This window comes from Carassius carassius, chromosome 48 (assembly GCF_963082965.1).
Source record: "Carassius carassius chromosome 48, fCarCar2.1, whole genome shotgun sequence".
NCBI lineage: Eukaryota > Metazoa > Chordata > Actinopteri > Cypriniformes > Cyprinidae > Carassius > Carassius carassius.
The window spans coordinates 13,480,993-13,498,942 of NC_081802.1; the positions used below are offsets into that span (position 1 = coordinate 13,480,993).

The window sequence follows — 17,950 nt, forward strand, 5'->3', positions numbered from 1 at the left end:
CCTGATAATTTAAAAACACATTAACAAATCCAGCAATAAAAGGTCTTTACTATATAATTGGGCTTCATACTGTAGCTAAAAACGATGTAAAAAAACAGTGCTTCCCATATTCTATTAACACTTCCCTGTGTACTATTATTAAAAAAGGATGTAGCCTGGGATTTAAGGTTAGAATGCCAGGGGAAATGTTCAATTAATAACTCTACTCAGATATTCATGTTTGTGTCTATTCTGGTTGACAGTACAGCATACCTGATACCTTATAAAGTAACCACCCTCCAGTAAGTGACTTCATCTTTGGAAATTCAGCTTCAAGGAGCTTGCATAACTGAAATTTACATTTACATTTATTCATTTAGCTGACCCTTTTATCCAAAGCGACTTTACAATTACAACTGCAATATATATCAGAGGTCGCACGCCTCTGGAGCAACTAGGGGTTAAGTGTCTTGCTCAGGGACACATTGGTGTCTCACAGTGGATTCGAACCCGGGTCTCTCACACCAAAGAATGTGTCTTATCCACTGCGCCAACACCACCCCATGAAATAAACATTAAACAGAACAAGGGTTCTCAATACATACAAAGTAAAAACTAATTCTTTATCACATTGAAAATTTTACGTGCATTTGTTTGTAATTTTTATACATACTAATTCACATTTTACTATGCAAATTATGTTCATTCATCTCAGCATGTTTTGAAAGTGGAATATTACTTTGAAGCAGTTAATTATATATTATTCGCAGGGTGATATAGAAATAATCCTGCTCTAAAATCAGATGGCACAAACTAACAAATTAGATTGTACTATAAAATGAACTTACATCTGAATGGTTCACATTGGATGAAATTGCAATCACCCGTTTTCCTAGTCCGGCCTGGAGTAGTTCAAGCTCTTCAGAAAGTGTGAGTGAGGTGTCAGTGTTGCTGCTCATTAAATATATGGAAACAGCAAATGGTTTCCAAGGTGTGGCTTTCACATGTATTTGTGGATTTGGAGTTTTCTTTTTTGCTTTTTTAAACATCCCAGGAAAAGATCTACAAATAATAAAACAATGTTAATTATAATATTAAACATTCAAAAGACAATTGTTAAGATAATTAGATGTGGATGCGGCAACCTGGCCATATCCTGCTCTATTCGAGGCTGAGAAATAGCAGGAGGCTGCTGTCGTTGTTGTGGCTGCTGCTGCTGACCCTGAGCTGACTGAATCTGACCAAGGCTTTGGGTCAGAAGACCAATTAAATTCTGTGCAGCTGTACAGACATCTGAATATTCTCTCTGTTAAATATGTCATGACAACATCATATAGGAGTATCTGGATCAGGGGTTTTAAACTCAGTTCCTGGAGGGCCACAGCTCAAACCCTAATCAAACACATCTGATTCAGCTAATCAAGATCTTCAGGATTACTAGAAACCTCCAAACAGGTGTGGGTTGGAGCTGGTTTGAGATAAACTGTGCAGAGCTGTGGCCCTCCAGGAATTGAGTTTCACACAACTGATCTAGTATAAGTGCATTAACAATGTATCAAATAAACATCACAGCTTTTAAACATAGTCTATAGGGATGTGACCTACTGTATATAAATAAACTTTCAAATTATGTTTGCACATACAAGGCATTTGTTTTGTATTATTTGTTTTTAATTTACAGTATATTTTGGGAGACACCTTTGGCATCGTTTATGGTCCATAATACAACTAGGGCGTGGAGAATAATTATTATTATTTATTAATTATAAAAACGTGAAAGGTGTGCATATTGAGAGAAATGTACAGCCGCCGAAACACTTATTGCGTCGGCGATTAGCTAATTGCCACATTAACCACATTAATTGATCTCTAACTTACTTAACTTGAGCAAACGCGTTGATACACATAGTTACATAGACCGATAACTATATCTAGCGAACTTGAAGAAAGCGTTCAATAATACATACCTGTGATCCATCACCTGCATGTCTCTGCTCCGCCATTTCGATCGATTCACCCGGTCTGGGGCTCGCGCTGATGACGTAATGAGAAAGACACGCCTTCGTCCCTTGTACACACCTCAACCTCTTGACCCCCTCCCCCACGTCAAATCAGGGACACAAAGCGAGGCGCAAAGAAAAATGAAGCGCAAAGGAAAGCTTGCGCCGCAGAGGCACGGATGACTGAAACGCGGATTTAAGGGAGCGGCGCAAAGGGAAATGTGTTGCAAAGTCAATGCTGCTGAAGGGGTATGGGAGGCCGTTTGAGGCGAAACCCATTGAAAACTTGTGATACACACTGAAACACTTGTGCGTACAAGTGAATCATTTGCGATACACACTGAAACACTTGTGATACACACTGAAACACTTGCGATACACACTGAAACACTTGTAATACACACTTAATCAGTTGCGATACACACTGAAACACTTGCGATACACACTGAAACACTTGCAATACACACTGAAACACTTGTGCGTACAAGTGAATCACTTACGCATACATGTGAAACACTATATATCTTTGCAAATATATGAAAGATGCGGTTACTTATAAACTCTTTGCATATGCCCTGTAATCGCCCACGTACTGTTGTGCCTGCACAAAGACTGTACTTTCAAACATTCTCGCGTGTGAGAGAGCATAAACATTTTCAGTGTGTCCGGAAGTCATTTCATTGCAACAGGAAGTTATAGCTCAAATATTCTCCACGTATATGGCTCCTTCCAAACTTGTTTAAAAAGTGAGGTATTTTTTGTTATTCTTTACACTAGGCTTTTTCGTATGTGATCACTCGTGTGTTATTGCCAAATCTAATTTTTTTTTTTTTTTTTTTTACATTTTCTTTCCCGTGTCCTTCGGTTCATTTAGTCAGAATATATGAGGATAATATTTGAGCTATAACTTCCGATTAGTGGGTGTAATTGTATTTATGTAAAAAAAATAATAATATTTTTTTTTTATTTTATATTATTATTTTTTTTCTCACGTTTTTGAAAGGGTAAACTCTGGTTAACACTCCAATACAGTAGGTGGCGATAATGCACCTAACTTTGGTGCTACCCGCCATAAAACCGAAGAAGAAGAAGTATAACTTCCGGTTGCAATGAAATGACTTCCGGACACACTGAAAATGTTAATGCTCTCTCACACGCGAGAATGTTTCAAAGTTTTTATATATTTGCACAGATATAGTGTTTCACTTATACGTACAAGTGTTTGAGTGTGTATCGCAAGTGTTTCAGTGTGTATCGCAAGTGTTTGAGTGTGTATCGCAAGTGTTTCAGTGTGTATTGCAAGTGTTTCAGTGTGTATCGCAAGTGTTTCAGTGTGTATCACAAGTGTTTCAGTGTGTATCGCAAGTGTTTCAGTGTGTATTGCAAGTGTTTCAGTGTGTATCACAAGTGTTTCAGTGTGTATCACAAGTGTTTCAGTGTGTATCGCAAGTGTTTCAGTGTGTATTGCAAGTGTTTCAGTGTGTATCACAAGTGTTTCAGTGTGTATCGCAAGTGTTTCAGTGTGTATCGCAAGTGTTTCAGTGTGTATCGCAAGTGTTTCAGTGTGTATCGCAAGTGTTTCAGTGTGTATCGCAAGTGTTTCAGTGTGTATCGCAAGTGTTTCAGTGTGTATCGCAAGTGTTTCAGTGTGTATTGCAAGTGTTTCAGTGTGTATTGCAAGTGTTTCAGTGTGTATTGCAAGTGTTTCAGTGTGTATCGCAAGTGTTTCAGTGTGTATCGCAAGTGTTTCAGTGTGTATCGCAAGTGTTTCAGTGTGTATTGCAAGTGTTTCAGTGTGTATCGCAAGTGTTTCAGTGTGTATTACAAGTGTTTCAGTGTGTATCGCAAGTGTTTCAGTGTGTATTACAAGTGTTTCAGTGTGTATCGCAAGTGTTTCAGTGTGTATCGCAAGTGTTTCAGTGTGTATTGCAAGTGTTTCAGTGTGTATCGCAAGTGTTTCAGTGTGTATCACAAGTTTTCAATGGGTTTCACCTCAAACGGCCTCCCATACTGAAGTTTTACTTTGCTAAACTTTATTTTTTCTCTCAGTGGTAAACATTTCTTTTGCAATTATTTTTTTTACTTGCAAAAAAGCAATTTTTTTCCTCAATACTCTATTTTTATTTGCAAAACGTTGTTTTATTTTGCAGATATATATGGCCCTATTTTGACTCTATACTCCTCGTCCGAGTGGACGCGGGGGTGGCATAGTAACAATTTTAAAGAACTCTCTCTCTGCACGCTGTCGATTGGTCCCTGGAACGGCCTTTTCCAGCTTTGAAGCTCAGTTTCTTCACTTGGACTGGAATGGTCCTATATGTCTAGTGGTGATTTACCGTCCTCCGCACTGCACTAAGGATTTTATACAGAATTTCACTGAACTGATCGGCAATATTGCCACAAATTACGATCGCTTTCTATTGGTGGGCGAATTTAATATCCATGTCTGCTGTCCGTCTAACCCCTTATCACATGAGTTTCTTAATATTATCTATGCTTTCAATCTATCCCAGTGGATCAGTGACGCTACTCATATTCAGGGACATACGTTGGATCTTGTTCTCTCATATGGGCTTGATGTGTCTGATATTGTGCTCTCAGATTTTATGATCTCTGACTATAAGCCTGTATTATTCACACTGTCTCTTCCAGAGCTCTCTTATTTTTCAAATACAACTGTAAGTCTTTCTCGCTTCTATTCTCCACAGTTTAGCACAAATTTCAACCTGTGTTTTGCTGATTGTTGCTCACAGTTGCACTTGAATCAACCGTTATCTGACTTGGATGCTGATCAACATCTTAGCCTCATGAACTCTGTCTGGCTTAAGGCAGCAAATGCAACTGCCCCCCTTAAGCCTTACAAGCAAAAAACAAAATCTGTACCGAGGCAAAACTCTGATACCCGTCTTCTAAGACAAAACTGTAGAAAGGCAGAACGTAAATGGAAACAAGACAGGCTGCATATCTCTCTTCAAATGTTCAGAGACTTTCTTACTTCTTACCAGGCTGCAGCTAAGTCTGCAAAAGCTGCATACTTTTCTAACCTTATTGAAACTACATTTACATTACATTTATTCATTTAGCTGACACTTTTATCCAAAGCGACTTACAATTGCTATATATGTCAGAGGTCACACGCCTCTGGAGCAACTAGGGGTTAAGCGTCTTGCTCAGGGACACATTGGTGTCACACAGTGGATTCGAACCCGGGTCTCTCACGCCAAAGGCATGTGTCTTACCCACTGCGCCAACACCACCCCACCCCACCCCACCAAAACTAATCACTCTAAACCTAAGGTTTTGTTCTCAATTATTTAATCTGTTACCAATCCTTCTGTTAACACCTTGCCTGTTGCCTCTGATGCTCTCTGTGAAAGCTTCTTGAGATATTTTAGTGAGAAAATTACTAACTTAAGACTTGGTGTCTGCCCCACTTTAACTTTAACCATCTCTCCAATCATGTCATCTTCCTCTGCATTTTTGGATGCTTTTGAACCCATCAGTCTCCAGGAATTGAAGGAGGTGATTGACAATCTTAAACCCTCATTCTGTTCTAGCGATATCATTCACCCCAAATTTTTAAAATTAATTACTGATTCGATTGGGCCAGGTTTGCTGTCTCTTATTAATAAGTGTCTCCAAACTGGCTCTGTTCCTGCCGACTTTAAAGTTGCTACAGTCACTCCCCTTCTCAAGAAGCCTTCACTTGACCACACTGTTCTAAAAAAAATTCGTCCAATTTCTGTTTTGCCTTTCATTTCAAAAGTTTTAGAGAAAATTGTGCTGAAACAACTTCAACACTTTTTGACTAGTAATTCTATTGCTCACAGCACTGAGTCTTCCCTTCTGAGAGTGTTAAATGATATTTACCTCTCCACTGATTCCGGGGACTCTGTGGTTCTTATTCTTTTAGATTTATCGGCTGCTTTTGATACCATAGACCACTCCTTACTTTTATCTAGATTAGAGTCTTGGGTAGGTCTAAAAGCAAACGCTCTGAAATGGTTTCAGTCATACCTATCTGACAGAAAGTTTTTAGTGAAACTGGGAAATTTTTTCTCTTCCCAAGCTCCTCTGACCTGTGGCCTTCCACAAGGCTCTATTTTAGCTCCCTCTCTATTCTCTCTGTACATGCTACCTCTGGGTTCTATTCTAAGAAAACATGGTGTGTCTTTTCATTTCTACGCAGATGACACTCAAATCTATCTTCCAGTTAAGAAAAACAACTCCACTGCGATCACTTCTCTTCTTCAATGTTTAGAGGAGGTTAAATTATGGCTAGCCCAAAATTTCCTCTGTAAATGCGCTATAGTAATAAAATTGAAATTGAAATTGAATATATACATACATGCATATAGGCCTACAATATTTTTAGAGGATTGTGTATTCATTTTGCATCACAGAGTTATGTGATGTTAAACCAGTGTAAAAGCAACACCTGCCCCTGTGGACTGACAGGTGGGTGTGACTCCACCCCTCACTGCTTTACCATACAGCAGCTCTCCCTTTAAAACCTGCATCAGTCTTACAAAAACACACACTACACAAGCTTCAGAGAAACCTGAGCACGACTACAGGGCAGCATGTCTAACATTGCAAAAGTTCTTTCTAGGAGGCAGGACAGAGGAGAAGGAGTGGGAACAAATGAGAAGGCAATTCCCTACAACAAGCAGGACTACCAGAGCCTGAAGCAGGAGTGTCTGGCGAAAGGAACCCTGTTCCATGACCCGACCTTCTCTGCTGAATCCGATTCTCTGGGATACAATGAACTCGGACGGTACTCGTTCAAGACCAGAGGAGTGCAGTGGAAGAGACCTAAGGTACTGTGTTTGCTTTCTTTCACACAGGTGGAATTTAGGTAAATATAAATTGTTGCTTTTGTGATCCTTGTATGTTTTATAGAATTTATTTCTACCTGAGACTAACTTTAAAATTACCAATTGCTTAAATACAAAAGCGTAAATTTAAAAAAAGGAAAAGTAGTGAGGTTAACTGAAATATAGTGATTAGAAGAGAATATTAAATTAGAAGAGAATATAAAATATTAGATAGACATTAAATAGAAATATAAAAATAGTATTTTTAATATTGTTTTTATCATGCTTGTGTTCATTGTATAATCTATTTATACCTAACAGAGCCAATCCTAACGCATTAAGGTTAATTTTAATATTAAATGACAATATTCTAAAAATCACAAATAAAAGCAGTTAAAATAGATGTTACCACATGAAACATATTTATAATCTATTTGTTGTAGTGTATTAATTCAAAGTCTTTAAGGTGATATTTGACAGTTGCATTTACAAGGAACAATGAAACCACTAAATTAATTTTAGAAATTGTAAAATAGAAAATCTATGTTTATTTGCTGCTTTAAATATTAATGAACCCAAATTGGTCCAAAGAGTCCAATAACAAGCAATGAATTTGTCTGAAGAAACTAAGAAACACACACACACACACACACACACACACACACACACACATATATATATATATATACTTAATGAAAGAAAAAAAACATGCAACAAAGCAACATTTTTAAAGTTGTTGTTTTTTTTAAGACACAAAACATGTATAGTTATGTGCGTGTGTGCATATGTTTCCATGCGGGAGTACAATATGCTCACTATGGTAACCGACACCAGCTCAGGTTTCTCTTTGGGTGTAAAGATGACCTTATGTGTGTTGATACAACATGCAGACTCTTTGCTCAACAGTTTGCATTGTTTTATAAATAAGATGCTTTATATCTGTTTTTTTTTTTTTGGATGAATACATGAGCCACAGCACAGTAGTTCAGCTGAATCTTTTTACATGTGCTGTTTGCTGAGAGCAAATAAAAGAGATTGTTATTTTGGTGTACCATTACATGACGTAACACTATCACCTCTAATTGTACTCCCATTGTCCCTTTTTTTTTAAAGGAACTCTATTCAAATCCTGAGTTCATTGTGGATGGAGCTAAGCGGACAGACATCTGCCAAGGAGAATTAGGTGAGAAAAGCTCCTTTTGATCAGAACGTTTTTTAAGTGTGTCCTGTTGCGTAATTTGCAGATTATTTATTAATTACATAGGTGAAGTCAGTGTCACAAAAACTCACATGATGTGTGGCCAAGTATATGGTAACCCATACTTGGAATTTGTGCTCTGCATTTAACCCAAATTCTCTCTCTCTCACACACACACACACACACACACGCACAGCAGTAAGAAGTGAACACACACACACACCGTGAATACACACCTGGAGCAGTGGGTAGACATTTTTGTGGCGGCACCCAGGGAGCAACTTGAGAACATTCAACCCCCCCCCCCCTCCCCTTACATTTCAGGTTACAAGTCCAACTCTCTATACATTTGGCCACAGCTGCCTAAAAAAACGTGATGAATATGGAATTTCAAGCTATTTTATTATTCATTAGGATGTGTTTAATTACCACTGTCTGCCAGTTTGTCTGCTTTATGTTGACTTTAGTGAACTGTCCTCCACCTCAAACACACACACACACACACACACACACATATTGAGCAGCACTAATGACCATGACAATATATTCGCTATAACAGAATTTTTCACATATTTTCATCTGTTTTGATAAAGCGTTAAGTAAAAGTCATAAGAGGTATTATTTACTCTTACAAATAAAAGGTCTTAATATTGATAGTTCCATGAAGAACCTTTAAAATTCGTGGAAGCTTTTCATTCCACAAAAGGTTATTTATAGTGGAAAAGGTTCCTCAAAATATTGAAATGTTCTTCACAATAAGTGAAAAAATATGTAGCGCTCCAAAAAGAAAAAAAGTTCTTGTACTGCAGGTGCGTAGAGCCAATGGCATTGGAATGAACAAGAGGAGTGGCTAGCCATCTCCGGAGCACTGAAGATAGCAATGCGCTGAAACGTTTGCTGGTGTCCATTCTGTTTTTAACTCGCATGCACTTTGCACCTTTTTGCACGATGCAATTTGAAAAATAAAATATTTTTTTGTGGACTTCCAGTCTTGAGTGGATCAGTGTGCGGCTAGCCACTCCTCTGGTTTCTTCACAATAAGAAGAAATGGTTATTCGGAGGAAGGTCTAAGTTCTTTGAAGAACCAAAAATGGTTTTTCTATGGCATCACTGTGAAAACACCCTTTTGGAATCTTTATTTAGGGGTATTCATGCTCATGGGGCACAATACATGCTCAAGTTTCAGTGGTTAGTGGTTCGATCTATACACCACCACCATTGAGCAGACAACGCCCACGATACACTTTGAGCAAAACACGGAAGCCCAGGATTATCTTGGAGGGCTATTGTCTGTAATAACTGACATGGAAGTCAGTTTGCATAAAACAATGAGCACAAAGCATATCTAATGACATTTGATACATTTGCAGGTGACTGTTGGTTGCTGGCGGCTATTGCATCTTTGACCCTGGATAATGAGATTCTGGAACGTGTAGTTCCACCTGGACAGAGTTTTACAGAGGACTATGCCGGCATCTTTCACTTTCAGGTCAGAACATACAGTGGGATCAAAACGTCTGAGACCAAACTAAAGACCTGGGATTAAAAATCTAATTTAAACCTAAAAGAAAAGTTTAAAAAAAAGTCATATTACTTTAGAAAAAATGCTAAATGAATTATTTTCAATGGTGGTCTCAGATTTTTTAGACCTTATTTGAGTATTAATTACAACATATGACCCTGTTATAAATCCAAAGATAAATTAAAGTGACCCTGTCAGTCTGATTGGTGTTGTTCTCGTCTCTTCAGTTCTGGCAGTACGGTCAATGGGTGGATGTTGTCATTGATGACCGACTGCCTACTAGAGATGGGAAGCTGCTGTTTGTTCATTCAGCCGAGGGCTCTGAGTTCTGGAGCGCCCTGTTGGAAAAAGCCTATGCAAAGTAAGTGTGTGTTTATTCACAAATTACCTGCTACTACTTACCTGAACTGTAATGCTGAACAATAAGATACAGAGTCATCTGAAACCTTTAATAAAAAGACTGTACCATAACCACAGACTACAAAACATACAGTTTATGCAACATATCCATAACATACCAAGCAATTTCTCCCGCATTTTGAAGGTTAAATGGCTCATATGAAGCTCTTACGGGAGGCTCAACCACTGAGGGTTTCGAGGACTTCACAGGAGGCATCGCTGAGAGCTATGAGCTGAACAAAGCTCCTCCACACCTGTTTAAGCTCATGCAGAAAGCATTGACGCTGGGATCATTACTGGGCTGCTCCATTGATGTGAGTCCCATTCCACTTCTGATGGTTTTCAATTCACATTTTGAGCTTTTAATCGGATAAAAGTCCTCCGATAAATCTTTTAGTGGATCTGTGTGGTCTAGTTAACAAACATGCTTTAGATATTGTAAACATTACAATTAAAAATATTTTCTATTTGAATATATTTTAAAATTATTTCTGTGATATTTTTTAGCAGTCATTACTCGAGTCTTCAGTGTATAAAATAATGCTTCACATAATGTATATACTAAACAAAATTATATTGTGGCCAGCCTAAGGCACACCTGTGCAATAATAATGCTGTCTAATCAGCATCTTGATATGCCACACCTGTGAGATGGATGGATTATCTTGGCAAAGGAGAAGTGCTCACTAACACAGATTTAGACAGATTTGTGAACAATATTTGAGAGAAATAGGCCTTTGTTGACATAGAAAAAGTCTTAGATCTTTGAGTTAATCACAAAAAATGGGGGCAAAAACAATAGTATTGCGTTTAGAATTTTGTTCAGTGTAATACCACATGTTATTATACTAATCATATGTATATAATAATCATTGAGCAGATTACCAGTTCATATGAGACGGAGGCAGTGACGAGTCTGAAGCTGGTAAAGGGTCATGCCTACTCCGTCACGGGTGCAGAGGAGGTCAGAAACCAGCACTGACAGTGTAATATGTATTTGAAAGGAAAATACATTAGGAGCTCTAATGACAGTCACCTTGTCGTACCTACAGGTTCATTCCTCTGGCCGTCAGGTTCAGCTGGTACGTATCAGGAACCCGTGGGGTCAGGTGGAGTGGACGGGCCCTTGGAGTGACAAGTGAGTTTCCCTAAACAGATCTTACTCCTTCAACATCAGTCCTGAGAGGCCTGTCAAATATTTCTAATGCTTTTTCAGTTCCAAAGAGTGGAACAGCGTCCAACCAGAGGAGAAAGCTAAACTGGATTATTCAGCTGAAGATGGAGAGTTCTGGTAAGAGAACTTGAGCTTGTAACCCTGACAATGTAACAAATATGATGACGAATACTGACAAATCTTCCTCGTGTCAGGATGGCGTATTCTGACTTCATACAGCAATTCTCAAGGTTGGAGGTCTGTAATCTAACTCCAGACACTCTTTCAAGCGAAGATGTGAGCCGCTGGATCTACAACCAGTTTGAAGGCAACTGGAGGGTGGGATCCACTGCAGGGGGTTGCAGGAACAACCAAGGTAAATCAAACCAACCACAATGCTCTTGAACAGGGGTTGTCTGCGTCTGTCTCTCTCTACAAACAATGCAGCTGATTTTACCCCACTCCTTGCTGAGAAATATAAGTAGTGATAAATAGTGATTCGTGATTGATTAATAAAAGTCTTGTGGCAGATCTCTGTGCCAGTGGTGTGTGTGTTTAATCAATTAAAGCAGCGCATTAATATAGAACGGTGATTAAACTGAATGGTTTTAATCCATTGACCTTGTCACACACATACACACACAGTGATATTCAGTATGGTCACACTGTTAACTATATCTATATCTGTTATTCCAGAAAGTTAAAAAAAATAATTTGTGAAAAAATCTTCAGAAATTATTTGCATGAAAATCAAATAGGCTTACTGTTTTTAATTTTTTGGGTGTTTTTTTTTTTTTTATCGTATCACGAAGCATTAATGCATTCTGGGGGGTTGGCACAGTGGTTAACCAGAAAAATTTACAATTGTTACATCATGCCAAAAAGGATTCCGATCCCTGCTCTTGAAGCTAAGTTTGGTTAAAATCTTTTTTTTTGGATCCACCATCTGACCGTTTGGTTCGTCCCCTCCAGCTACATTCTGCTCCAACCCTCAGTTTGTGATCAAGCTGGAGGAAGAAGATGATGATCCTCTTGATGGAGAGGTCGGCTGCACGATCCTAGTTGGTGTGATGCAGAAAGATGGTCGTAAAGACAAGCGGTTTGGAAGAGACCTGAACTCCATTGGCTTCGCTATCTATGAGGTAACTGGTTATGTACAGTCAGTCATACTGTTAGTACTAGAGATGGGATTAAAAAAATTTAATCAGTAAAGAGTCATGAGCTAAACTAAACATAACCAAGATGAATCGCAATTTCAAACTTAAATTTGAAGAATTCTCTTCATGAGTAGTGTAATTCCTCATCTACAGTTTGGCTAAATATTTTTATTTCCTTAAATGATGTTGAAATATTGATGAATAGCCTCTAAGCTCATGGCAGATCTGTCTTGAAATGTTAATAATAATGTGATTTTACGTCCAGAATGCAACTTTTGCACTTTATTTGACACTTTTTCTTTGACATAACCATCAACATTACCACTAATTAATAGAAAATGTTTGTGGTGAAATGTATGAATTTGAACATTGAATAATACAATATTCTTTGGTGTTTTTCAGGTTCCAGATGAGGTGTGTATGAGCTCTATATGTTTTGAACACCACAAATGTAACCAGTCGTTTTTTCATTTTTATAATCCTATGGCGACCCTTAAGGGACAAAAAAATGTTTATGATACTATGGAGAATGTAAAGGGACAAAAAAAAAATGCTTTTGTTTTCCCCTAAGAGTGGAAGATGTTTTGTGAGAGAACACAATAAGGGTAAAGCAATACTTTTGGAATAGAACACAAGTTTTTCAGGGTAACACAGATCTTTTGATAGAGAATGCTAAAATTGAGTATGCAAAAGCATTAAAATATAATTTTACTCCCTTTTCCTTTCCATCCATCTGTGTTTGTGTTGCAGTTCAGGGGTCGCAATAATATTCATCTCGGTCCTGATGTATTGCTGCGTCAGGAGGCCATTACAGGGAGCAACACCTTCATCAACCTGCGAGAGGTGAGCGATCGCTTCAAACTGCCTCCGGGTGAATATGTCATCATCCCCTCCACTTTCGAGCCACATCGCAAGGGAAGCTTCGTACTACGTGTATTCACAGAGAAAGAGGCTGCTGCCAGGTTTGTCCCAAGTGTTTTTTGTATATTTCGACCTGGGGTGCTTCAGGAATGTGGAACCACTGCACTAAAATGTATAAATCATAACTGTACCCTAAACATTCTTTTGATTTGCACCCAAATGCATGATGGATGTTTCTGACTCTTGTTCATGCAGCCCGATGGATAGGGAGATCAGTGCAGATGTGAAAAAGGTAAATTTAGCATTTACAAACATATTGTGTATTATGAGAAAAATGTTTAGATAAAATCAGATATAAAATCAAAAGTTAGTTTAATTTAATATTTTTTTTTCTTTCTCAGCAATACATATCCGAGAGTGATGTGGACCCACAATTTAAACAGCTTTTCAATCAGGTTGCTGGAAATGTAAGTCACATGGCAGGTCATTTTCAGTTTTGAGTCATTAGCATTTAGATTTTTCCCCAGTATGTATAATCTTTTTTTCATCTGCAGGACAAAGAGGTGTCTGTGTTTGAACTACAGCAGATCCTGGACAGTGCTACATCGAAACGTAGGAAAACAAACATTCTTAGTTTTATTCCCATTTATATAAATGTGTGTGTGTGTATGTATATGTGTATATATATACATATATGTATATATATATATATATATATATATATGAATTTGATTTGAAAATTGCCATACAATTGTTTAAAATTTTGTTTATTGTTCTCACAAGGGATTTCTTTATATATATATATATTTTTTTTTTTTTTTTGCACACAGGAACTGATGTGAAGATGGATGGATTTAGTATGGAAACCTGTCGCCACATTATCAGTCTGCTAGATGTATCCTTACCTCACTGGATCATATGAATGGAATCTACATGGACTAATCCTGATATTTTACAAATTTATTTACTTGTCCCTCTGTCCCCAATGACTGAGAGTTTAAGAAGATTTTTCAATAATTGACAACACATTCACATGTTCACAATTCCCTGATGTTGATTTCTTCACTTTAGAAAATTAAAATATTTTTAAAACATTATAAAAATATTTGATTTAAAATACTTACTGTTATTTAGTTTTTATTTTAAAATGTGTTTTAATTTTACATTTCTGTGATTTAATTAATTATTTGCTTTTCACAATCCCCTTGCAGTTTTCTCAAATCTCTGGGGGTTCGGTAACCCCAGCTTGTTAAAGGGATAGTACACACAAAAATTATGTCATCAATGACTCGCCCTCATGTCGTTCCAAACCCGTAAGACCTCCGTTCATCTTCAGAACACAGTTTAAGATATTTTAGATTTAGTCTGAGAGCTTTCTGTCCCTCCATTGGGACTATGACTTTATTCATCATTGTCTTCTCTTCCGTGTCTGTTGTGAGAGAGTTCAAAACACAGCAGTTTGTGATATCCGGTTCGAGAATGAATCACTCGATGTAACCGGATCTTCTTGAACCAGTTCACCAAATTGAACTGAATCGTTTGAAACGGTTTGTGTCTCCAATAAGCATTAATCCACAAATGACTTAAGCTGTTAATCTTTTTTTAATGTGGCTGACACTCCCTCTGAGTTAAAACAAACCAATATCCCGGAGTAATTCATTTACTCAAACAGTACACTGACTGAACTGCTGTGAAGAGAGAACTGAAGATGAACGCCGAGCCGAGCCAGATAATGAACGAAACATTGACTCGTTCTAAACTCAGAGGGAGTGTCAGCCACATTAAAAAAGTTAACAGCTTAAAGGCCCGTTCACACCAAGCACGATAACTATAAAGATAACAAAGATATAGTTCTAATAAACATTCTCCATATTAAAGAATAGCAGAGTCCACACTATAACTATAACGATAAAGGCATAGAGAAATGGTATCGTTGGAATCATTTTCAGAACTTTTTTATTCCAGCTGATGAACGATACAAACATTGACATCCAATCAGAATCCATCCTGCTATAACGAGCTCGAGGATTTAAAGCGGCAGATGCACGTTCGCTCAGAATAAACAGACGATATTGTTCACTGGTGTGGACTCTAATATCGTTATCTTTATAGTTATCGTTCTTGGTGTGAACGGGGCTTTAGTCATTTGTGGATGAATGCTTATTGGAGACGAACCGTTTCAAATGATTTGGTTCGATTTGGTGAACTGGTTCAAGAAGATTCGGTTACATCAAGTGATTAGTTCGCGAACCGGACATCACTAAACTGCAGTGTTATTGCTATTTTTTTGGACCAAAATGTATTTTCGATGCTTCAAAAAATTCTAACTGACCCTCTGATGTCACATGGACTACTTTGATGATGTTTTTCTTACCTTTCTGGACATGGACAGTATACCGTACACACAGTTTCAATGGAGGGACTGAGAGCTCTCGGACTAAATCTAAAATATCTTAAACTGTGTTCCAAAGATAAACGGGTCTCACGGGTTTGGAACAACATGAGGGTGAGTCATTAATGACATCATTTTCATTTTTCGATGAACTAACCCTTTAATATTCTCAACAGTGTATTTTCATTGTACAAACACAGCAACCAAATTTCATAAAATCAATCATAAAAAATATCATAAAATGAATCAAAACCCTTATAACCCTTGACCTAAATCCAGAGAGATGGCAACGGCAAACTTGGCCCTGTGGAGTTTCACATACTGTGGATAAAGATCCATAAATATTTGGTATAATATATATTTAGGTGTAAATTAAAGATTAAAAATCTAATGTTTATCTATTGTGCATCCCTACAACAGAGAAACGTCTTTGTGGGCTTTGAAGTTCAGATAAATTCTTCATTGTATGTAATGTTGTTAAATGCATAATATGGATTTTCTGTAATATCTCACCAGGAGGTTTTTAAGAAGTATGATTCAGACAACTCAGGCACTATGAGTTCCCATGAGATGAGAGATGCTGTGAAAGAAGCAGGTAATGAGTCTCTGGTTAAATGTCTAAACACGGAGGACAGTATAGTCATTAATTTCTTCTAAAAGTGGTCCTAATAAAGAGTGCGTTAATGGATGTATTGTCTTTTCTTAACAGGATTCCAGCTGAACAATGATGTACTTCAGGTGATAATCTCACGTTATGCCAATCAGCAGTACGGCATTGACTTTGACTGCTTCGTTGGCTGCCTGATTCGCCTGGAAATGCTCTTCAGTAAGTTTTGCAGAAGATTAGCCAGTTAAATTAGTTCAACAACTGGAGATAAATTGGTATGAACAGAAATTACAGAAAAAAATAGTTTATGTGTGGTCTACTGTAACATTTTTATCTGTGCTCTACACAGAAATATTTAAAACATTTGATAAGAAGAACAGCGGGAAAATCGAGCTGGATATCCTTCAGGTGATGCATAACTGTGAATGTAAATTAAGATTTCTGCATCCTCTCAATGTTTTCATTTACAGATGTGTTGTTTTGTGTTTTGCAGTGGCTTTGCTTGGCCCTCAGTTGAAAATCCACTTACCTTGCACCAGATTGCTCCAGAATTGCACTAGAAGTCCATTCATTCAACTGAAGAGGATGCAGCAGACCTGGAACAACCAAGAGTAAAATCAGAATAAAATCAACCAAAGATGGGTATTGGCCTGTCTAAACTTTGAATTCCTTACGAAATGCAATTTGATTATTAACTGGTGAAAATAAAATCATTTGCTATAATAAAGATGACTATCACATTTTTCATGTAAGCAAAGACTATAATTTTAGAAATAGTTACCACAGATTCCACCAAAATAGCATAGTACATTGCTTCTATAGTAGAAATTAATTAATGTGATATTGAAATATTGTATATTTATATACCATGGTATTTACATATTAGCTTATGCATGGAAGTACAGTAGTTCTTTCTTTTTAGCGTCTTTATTTACTTAAACTCACAGATTCCTCATTTGTGGAAAATTTTGCAACACATAAAATGTTTCATTTGAATATGAGAGACTTCTGATTCATTAGCCACTCATTAACTAAAAGAATAATAAAGCACTTCAAACCAATGTGTTTATAGTTCGATTTGAATGGTAATTGTTTCTAATGAGGATGTAAGCTATTTTCAACATTTACATGGGTTAGTCTTTGACTTTTGTATTGCTGGACAAATGCAGAGCGTCTGTGTTTTTACATGAAATTCCTTTGCAGAAATACCTACTGTTATTTGACAAACACCAAGGCAATATGGTAATTTAATTGCTGTCCGAATACCCAATTTAAAATTCAATGTGTAAATCCTTTTTCAACACTGCCGAACACCGTATGGTCACTGTTGCACTTTGCTGTAATTTGCATGCTGATTTATTATTGAAAAAAAAACACAGAAGGCCTTACAAAAGGTGTGGAGTCAACTGCTATAAGTCAGCTCTGAGTGCCATTTGGTCAGAAATGTCTCCTTTATCATGAAGATTAACTCCTCACTGGACTCTGAAGAAGAAGAAACTGCAAGAAGCTCGAAACTTGCTACACACTGTAGAAGAGCTCCGGCAGCAGAAGATCAGCTCTGTTCAGCACTTCCACTGTGGTCATCTGTCAATTCCTAAATAGCCTTTCCTAGAGCAAATTTCCAGTGGTGTTGTTTCACATGTCACGTCTCGACTGTGCTGGCCAATCAGTCGGCAAAAGTGACCTTGTTAAGCTCCTGAGGGGTCTCGGAGACTGAATTTGCCTCATCATCATACTGTGTTTACTTGGAACTTATCAATAGTCCTCAGGGCTCTGCGAGGTCCTACCATTGAGCCACTCCAGTCATCTGATTTGTGGCCCCTGTTGCCTAAGTCTGCACTTCTAGCTTAAGCTTCGGTCAAGCA

General features: G+C 37.6%; 1 protein-coding gene across 1 annotated transcript; it reads left to right on the forward strand.

Annotated features, from left to right (window-relative positions):
- The first annotated feature begins 6,513 nt into the window (after positions 1-6,513).
- Positions 6,514-16,815, forward strand: LOC132131977 (calpain-2 catalytic subunit-like). The gene is made up of 20 exons (XM_059544177.1): positions 6,514-6,799; positions 7,910-7,979; positions 9,365-9,483; positions 9,744-9,877; positions 10,061-10,229; positions 10,796-10,879; positions 10,968-11,053; positions 11,132-11,206; positions 11,284-11,444; positions 12,041-12,222; positions 12,976-13,187; positions 13,342-13,378; positions 13,488-13,553; positions 13,641-13,698; positions 13,917-13,981; positions 15,758-15,826; positions 15,995-16,073; positions 16,188-16,304; positions 16,435-16,493; positions 16,579-16,815. Exons 1-20 carry the CDS (start codon positions 6,563-6,565, stop codon positions 16,600-16,602), a joined length of 2,103 nt encoding a protein of 700 aa, XP_059400160.1. The 5' UTR covers positions 6,514-6,562; the 3' UTR covers positions 16,603-16,815.
- The last annotated feature ends 1,135 nt before the right edge of the window (positions 16,816-17,950 follow it).

Bases quoted from the DNA above. Each gene is read 5' to 3' on its own strand.
- LOC132131977 (XM_059544177.1), top strand. From the start codon at position 6,563: ATGTCTAACATTGCAAAAGTTCTTTCTAGGAGGCAGGACAGAGGAGAA. The intron at 13,982-15,757 runs GTATCCTTACCT...ACCTAAATCCAG, and splicing joins ACATTATCAGTCTGCTAGAT to AGAGATGGCAACGGCAAACT. The intron at 15,827-15,994 runs GTATAATATATA...ATATCTCACCAG, and splicing joins TAAAGATCCATAAATATTTG to GAGGTTTTTAAGAAGTATGA.